Source organism: Callithrix jacchus, chromosome 8, assembly GCF_049354715.1.
Source record: "Callithrix jacchus isolate 240 chromosome 8, calJac240_pri, whole genome shotgun sequence".
Classification (NCBI taxonomy): Eukaryota; Metazoa; Chordata; class Mammalia; order Primates; family Cebidae; genus Callithrix; species Callithrix jacchus.
This window is the reverse complement of record NC_133509.1, coordinates 72,936,074-72,943,875: the sequence shown is the minus strand read 5'-3', so window position 1 is coordinate 72,943,875 and position 7,802 is coordinate 72,936,074. Positions and strand designations below refer to the sequence as shown.

Below are 7,802 nucleotides of genomic sequence, written 5' to 3'. Positions count from 1 at the left end.
GTTCTGGGTGCACTAGGGTATTTGAAATGCTCCCAGGCCATGAGGAATGTACTCAGGTGGAGCAAAACACCCAGGCTGGGCAGAGGAGCCTGCATTGTGCACATGCTTCTGCAAGGCAGCTAGGCGGGACTGCAAAACCAATGTGCCCCAGTCCTGTGGAAAAGCCAGTCCCACCTTCTCCTGGACCAGTGGTCAACTGGGGAGATACATAGGGAGCCCCAAAGGTTAGAAACCTGTTACCACTCTCCGCCAGAGCTACCCTGCTATAAAGGCTCCTGGCTCCACACTGGCTGAAGCCCCATCTCGGCCTACTCTCAGGGCAGATCTCTCTGCTAGCTCCAACATCCATGAGGGGACATGGGGTACCCTGTAGCTAGGATCCCAGAGGTCTGCAGACAGTGGGATGATCCATGGTCCCCTTAATTGCCCCTTCCCCAGGAGCCATTTGGGGCAGGAACTAGTCCTAGCATTCAGGTACCCCATGCAGGGCTCCCAGCTTCCTCCTTCTTCAGACTCTCAGTGTCTATGTCTCATCTCCATCCACTCTCAGCACTTTCTCTCTAGAGCTAATAACAGTTATGTTGGTTTACTTAAAATTGTAGTCTCTCTCGGTGGGATTGGTATATACAGTTGGCCATCTTGTCCCCAGATGTTGAGATTGATTTTTAAGTGTGACTTGCAAATTGGCATTGGAAGCAATTCTGAAAAAAAAATCTAAATAGTGGGTAAATAGTATTTATACTTTTGAACTTGTTAGGCATTTGGATTATAATAAGCTTTTGGTTTGCAAAGTGATTTCTCCATTACTTCTTGAGGACAAACTTGGCATTGGGTGAGAACAGTAATTCTGTAATGTCCACCAGAGAATAGTTTCTTATATCACTTCCAAGATACATGGAATTTGGTCAGCAAAGACTGTTCAGATAGCAGTTTGAATAAAAGCTAAAAGTTTAATGTTTTTTAAAGTTATTTCTTGTTACAATTTTATTATGTTGTTCACTAGCTATTCCCTGAGTGGCTTCTGGGGAAGGGGTGAATGAAGGGACAGTCCACTATCACCCACAGACCTCTGGGACTCCAGCTGCAGGGCACCTCATAACCCCCAGGGATATTCGATAAGTATTAACTAAGCCAGTAGAGTACTTATAACTGTGAAATATATATTTATGAAATAACTGATTTTACATAAATGTTTGCAGATGTGCTAAGTACAATGCCACCCAAAAGAAGTCTTTTGCTATTCATGCGTGTATGAATTTATTAGGTGATGAAACTATATGATCTATTAAGAGTCAACAAAGTCATAGAAACTCAGACATAGAATTTAAAAGGCTCTCTGTTAAAAACATATTCTAAAAAGATTATTTTGCTAAAGTACAATCCAGTTCTAAAAGGCTATGGATCTTCACAATTCTTAGTCTCTATAGACTACCTTCTGGATGCCATGTTCCCCCTAACGAAATGTTGTCTCCTTTTCGGTTTCCTCTAAAGTGTTATGTGTTTTAACTGAACTCAGAAATATACCAAGATTCAGAAGCTGTTTTCCTTCAACAATGACAGAATTCATTCAATGAGGATCCACTTTACAAATGAATATTACTTGGTATTTGATTAGTGAATATCTTTCTACATCTTTGTTTCAAATATTTTAAATTAATAATTAAATTTAAAATGTTGAACTAATCTTACTTTTCTTATGTATTCTAATTCCTTGTGTTGTATAAATGAATGAACAAGTAAATATCATGCATGATTCTAATAATAAACAGATTGTCTGAAAAGTCTAGAACCATAGCGAAATATTTATTTCATATGAACAATTGGATTACATTTAGAAATGCTGCAAAAGAATGAGATTAAAGAAAAATACACTGAAGATATATTTTAAATGTAATTAACATTTAGATTTTATTTTTATTTTTCATTTTGAAACTCAGCCACTCAGAATTAAATTATTTATAATTCCTGCTTCATGTCATTCACTTATTTATCCAGATATACCCATTTTTATTTATTTGTTTATTACTAATTATTTATTTTTAATAATGGAATAAAGATTCCATTATTTGGGTAGTACAAAAAAGCTGCATGGTAAATACATGGTCTCATTCCTTGACATTCTTATGTTTATTGTTTTTTTATCTCATTTTTTTGTAACTATTTTTCCAAAGAATACACAAACATATCTATCTAGTACTGTTCTTTTAATTGTATAAAAATGCCAGGCTCTTGGAACTTCTGTCCATTAGCATTGTATTGCTAAAATTGATTCATACTGTTACTTGCAACTATACTGTACTCATTTTGACTCCTTATATAATAGTAACTTAGTGAATATACTACAGTTTATATACTCTTTTTGGACATTTGGATTGATTCTGGGTTCTGTTAATATGAATAGTGTCATTATAAACATTTTTTACATATCTTCTGTTGCATGTGTGCAAAAATTTCTCTTAATTTTATACCTTATCATAGAAGTGCTAGAGTATAGAATTTGTAAATATTCAATTTTAGTGAAAAAAATGTCAAAATTTTCCAAAATGGTTGCTCTAATATGTAACACATGAAAGAACCAATGGATTCACATTTGGTATTATAAGATTTTTAGGTGTTTGGAATCCAGTGGGGGTAAAATGGTTCTGTATTATGATCTTAATGTTATTTAAAAATAGAAACTTTCCTCCTTTTCTAATTTGTTCAGTTAAACTGTATATTTCAAAATAATTACAAAACTATTTATGTCCCACTTTGAGCTAATTTTTCCTAACTCTTGTGTCATTCCATGATATGGTCATGGTCATGGTCAGTACTCTGATATACATGTGTTCTCTGCCGTAATCCCACTTCCCTAGGCAGAGTGTCAGGGAGTGAGATCATGTATTTACCATAAGCTTTCCAGGCATTCTTTCTTTCTTATTGTAGATACCTCATTTCATCCCAGATGATTTTCAAAGATATATACGAGATTTCTATTGACTACTTAAGTTTGAAAAAGGCTTTATTAAAAATACTGTGCTACATGGACACATTTACAAACACAGTCATAAGAATGCAATGGCCTATTGAAAGCTGGCCCAAGTGACTGTTTTTTAAAATCCATTCAATTCAATTTCTGGATTTTCAAGTTTTTTTCTCATAAGACATTAAGTTACCTAATTTAAATGCAAAGCCATGTTTAAGGTGATTCTCAGACATCTGAAGAGAAGAAATGTTCTTTAAATCAGGAAATAGGGCAGGAGAGAAATCCTAGGGCAAAACTTTACACTCAGCAAAAGCAAGGTAAGTATGATAATGACTCACGGGTTTACTGTTTTTTTTTTTTTTAATTTTTTTTATTGCATTTTAGGTTTTGGGGTACATGTGCAGACCATGCAATACAGTTGCATAGGTACACACATGGCAGTGTGTTTTGTTTGCTTTCTCCCCTTCATCCACATTTGGCATTTCTCCCCAGGCTATCCCTTCCCACCTCCCCCTCCCACTGGCCTTCCCCTTTTCCCCCCAATAGACCCCAGTGTTTAGTACTCCCCTCTCTGTGTCCATGTGTTCTCATTTTTCATCACCCGCCTATGAGTGAGAATATGCGGTGTTTCATTTTCTGTTCTTGTGTCAGTTTGCTGAGAATGATGTTCTCCAGATTCATCCATGTCCCTACAAATGACACGAACTCATCATTTCTAATTGCTGCATAATATTCCATGGTGTATATGTGCCACATTTTCCCAATCCAGTCTATCATCAATGGGCATTTGGGTTGATTCCAGGTCTTTGCTATTGTAAACAGTGCTGCAATGAACATTCGTGTGCATGTGTCCTTATAGTAGAACGATTTATAGTCCTTTGGATATATACCCAGTAATGGGATTGCTGGGTTTACTGTTGTTTGTTAAGATACATGGAATTGCTAGGAGGAAAGAAGAATGAGAGTTATGGTAAAAATAAGATGGAAGCATACAGATGTGATCTTGAAACCTTCCCTCCCACCCCTCATCAACCTGAATGCAGTACAACAAAGTGAGTTTATATGCATTCTTCATGGAATGGCAACTTTCATTCTGAATAAAGATATTTTAAAAAGCATCAGACATCTCTAAGAGAGCTTAGCTGAAACTCTTTCTGTATTCTTGATTGCAACATATTTGGCCACTATGAGCCAAGATAGATGATATGTTTCCTAAACTGATACAGAATTATCTAAGTTGCTAACAAGAAATCCTTTCATAACAGTACAGTTTTTTGTTTGTTTTTTGTTTTTTTTGGCCAATCAGTTTGAGCTAATAAGGTTGCTCAGGTTAGCCTTGAACTCATGACCTCGCCTACACAAGCGCCACGACCTCCGGCGGGAGCCACTTTGGACCCCAACAGTACAGTTTTGAACCTTTCTTTATTAATCTTTAATACCTTCCCACTCCCCACTGAGTTGAAATGTTTATCTTAAAACAAAACACCCATTGGAATTCTGAAGAAATTGGCTCACCCATCTTTCAAATTACAGGATTTTTTTCAACAGTATACAATATTCATTATAATGGAATAAACATTTTAATTTCTTAAGGATGTTGAACTCTAATTTTCCTTAAAGGGGACGTTCACAACTTACTATTATAAATATTGCCACTCAGTCATAGGAGAAAATGACAATAAAATAGTTCAAGGCTAAAATCACACATAGGGCAGTTGTTCTCAGATATTTGTAAGGCCACGAACTTACTTATGTGTAACCTATAAGCTGGAAGAATTTATGAACCAACATAGTGGCAAGGAAAGCTAACAACCTAACAGTTAAGATGTATGGCCATTATTTTTCATTTAGGCCTAGAAACACATTTCCTTTTTTCAGTTAATCAATATGGTTCATTTCAAAGAGAAACAAGTGGAAGTGAAAAATAAACTTCTAGGCAACTGCTGATGGAAGAAGCAGAATTTCCTATTTAAAATACACAAACAACTGCAAATTATTTAGCAGTTAGCACGCCTGAAATCTCTTGACGTAACAGAGAAGCAGAGACCAATATAGAGATAGGCGGTTAGGCAGTGCTGCCTCTGGTGGCAAAAAGAGATGCTAAGTTGTTTCACAAGATTTTTTCCCTCCCACTGGCGTAGGCGTCCCTGTAGGCTGGAGCGGTCTACGAATTATTCTGACGCTAACTCCACAGCTCAGGACAGAAACACAATAGGCGGGCGTGGTCTTAATCATAAGCCAGTTTCTTTCTCCAGTCCTTCCTGCGGATGTTCGCCTACGTGTTATGGGTTCTGCGGTCTTGATGAACCTCCCCGAACGGAGAAAACCACACACTTCATCCCAGTGGCGACTTTCTCCTCTTGCTCCAAGCAGGGTGTTTGACCTTCTAGTCGACTGCGCCCCCTGTGCCCTGGCGCCAGCTGTGTTCCTGACCCCAGAATAAATCAGGGCTGCACAGGGCCTGGCAGCGCTCCGCACACATTTCCTGTCGCGGCCTAAGGGAAGCTGTTGGCCGCTGGGCCCGCCGCGGGGGGATTCTTGGCAGTTGGGGGGTCCGTCGGGAGCGAGGGCGGAGGGGAAGGGAGGGGAAACGCTGTTGGGGAAGCCAGCAGTAGAGGGCGGTGACCGCGCTCCAGAGGCAGCTCCGCGTCCTCGAACGGGACAGATGTAAGTTGGGAGCAGCTTTGTGTGCGGGGCCTCCGAGAATGAGGCCGACGTTCGCCCTGTGCCTCCTCTGGCAGGCGCTCTGGCCCGGGCCCGGCGGCGGCGAACACCCCACTGCCGACCGTGCTGGCTGCTCGGCCTCGGGGGCCTGCTACAGCCTGCACCACGCTACCATGAAGCGGCAGGCGGCGGAGGAGGCCTGCGTCCTGCGCGGCGGGGCGCTCAGCACCGTGCGTGGGGGCGCCGAGCTGCGCGCGGTGCTTGCGCTCCTGCGGGCAGGCCCAGGGCCGGGAGGGGGCTCCAAAGACCTGCTGGTCTGGGTCGCGCTAGAGCGTGGGCGTTCCCACTGCACCATGGAGAACGAGCCTTTGCGGGGTTTCTCCTGGCTGTCCTCCGACGCCGGCGGGTTCGAAAACGACACGCTGCAGTGGGTGGAGGAGCCCCACCGCTCCTGCACCGCGCGGAAATGCGCGGTACTCCAGGCCACCGGTGGGGTCGAGCCCGCAGGCTGGAAGGAGATGCGATGCCACCAGCGCGCCAACGGCTACCTGTGCAAGTACCAGTTTGAGGTCCTGTGTCCTGCGCCGCGCCCCGGGGCCGCCTCTAACTTGAGCTATCGCGCGCCCTTCCAGCTACACAGTGCAACTCTGGACTTCAGTCCCCCCGGGACCGCGGTGAGTGCACTCTGCCCGGGACAACTCCCCGTCTCAGTTACTTGCATCGCGGACGAAATGGGCGCTCATTGGGACAAACTCCCCTCGGGCGATGTGCTCTGCCCCTGCGCCGGGAGGTACCTCCGTGCTGGTAAATGCACAGAGCTCTCTAACTGCCTAGACGACTTGGGAGACTTTGCCTGCGAATGTGCTGCTGGCTTCGAGCTGGGGAAAGATGGGCGCTCTTGTGTGACCAGTGGGGAAGGACAGCCGACCCTTGGGGGGACCAGGGTGCCCACCAGGCGCCCGCCGGCCACTGCAACCAGTCCCGTGCCGGAGAGAACGTGGTCAACCAGTGTCGACGAGAAGCCGAGGGAGATACCACTTGTCCCTGAACAAGACAATTCAGTAACATCTATTTCTGAGATTCTTCAGTGGGGAGCACAGAGCACGATGTCTACTCCTCAAGTGTCCCTTCAAGCCGAATCAACGGCCACCATCACCCCATCAGGGAGCGTGATTTCTAAGTTTAATTCTACGATTTCCTCTGCCACTCCTCAGGCTTTCGACTCCTCCTCCACCGTGGTCTTCATACTTGTGAGCATAGCAGTAGTAGTGTTGGTGATCTTGACCATGACAGTGCTGGGGCTTTTCAAGCTCTGCTTTCACAAGAGTCCCTCTTCCCAGCCAAGGAAGGGGCCTATGGGCCCGCAGGGCCTGGAGAGTGATGCTGAGCCCGCAGCTTTGGGCTCCAATTCTGCACATTGCACAAACAATGGGGTGAAGGTCGGGGACTGTGGTCTTCGGGACAGAGCAGAGGGCGCCTTGCTGGCGGGGTCCCCTCCTGGCTCTAGTGATGCCTAAGGAAATGGGACACGGGCACTCCTGTGAACAGTGTTTTACTTTTGAGGAAAGAGGGAACCAAGAGGAACTTATTGTGTAACTGACGATTTCTGCAGAAATCCCCCTTCCTCTAAATTCAGTCTACTCCACTGAGGAGCTAAATCAGAACTGCACACTCGTTCCCTGAAGATGAAGGAAGCGGAAGTGCCTTAGGATGGTGATATTGTGGGACCAGGTAGTGCTGGGGAGAGATATTTTCTTATGTTTATTCTGGAGAATATGGAGAAGTGATTGAACTTTTCAAGACATTGGAAATGAATAGAAGACAATATAATTTACATTAAAAAATAATTTCTACCAGAACGGAAAGGAAATCTATGTTGTTCAGGCTGGGGGTATATTGGTTTGAAATCCCCAGCAAAAAATAAAATTAAAAAAAATAAAGGATCGTTGATAACCCAGACTCAAATATCATTGCTTCCTCCAGGAGTAATTAGGAACAGCTGAGGGTATGCTGGGAATAAGCAGCAAGAGTGTATGCTGCTTTTAGATTGAGGGAAAGGTCCTTAAGTTCCTCTAATGAGACACAGACTTTAAGAACTGGTAACTTTCCCTTGGTTCTTTTATCCTTTGCTTTCAAAGTCACTACTACTTGTGTGCTTTGCTATAAATCCACA

General features: G+C 43.3%; 1 protein-coding gene across 1 annotated transcript; it reads left to right on the top strand.

Annotated features, from left to right (window-relative positions):
- Positions 1-5,628: 5,628 nt before the first annotated feature.
- On the top strand, positions 5,629-7,582 carry CLEC14A (C-type lectin domain containing 14A). Its single transcript, XM_002753835.6, has one exon. The coding sequence runs from the start codon at positions 5,671-5,673 to the stop codon at positions 7,144-7,146; it is 1,476 nt and encodes a 491-aa protein (XP_002753881.4). The 5' UTR covers positions 5,629-5,670; the 3' UTR covers positions 7,147-7,582.
- The last annotated feature ends 220 nt before the right edge of the window (positions 7,583-7,802 follow it).

What these genes read in the sequence shown, in the direction of transcription:
- CLEC14A (XM_002753835.6), top strand. Translation starts at nt 5,671, where the DNA reads ATGAGGCCGACGTTCGCCCTGTGCCTCCTCTGGCAGGCGCTCTGGCCC.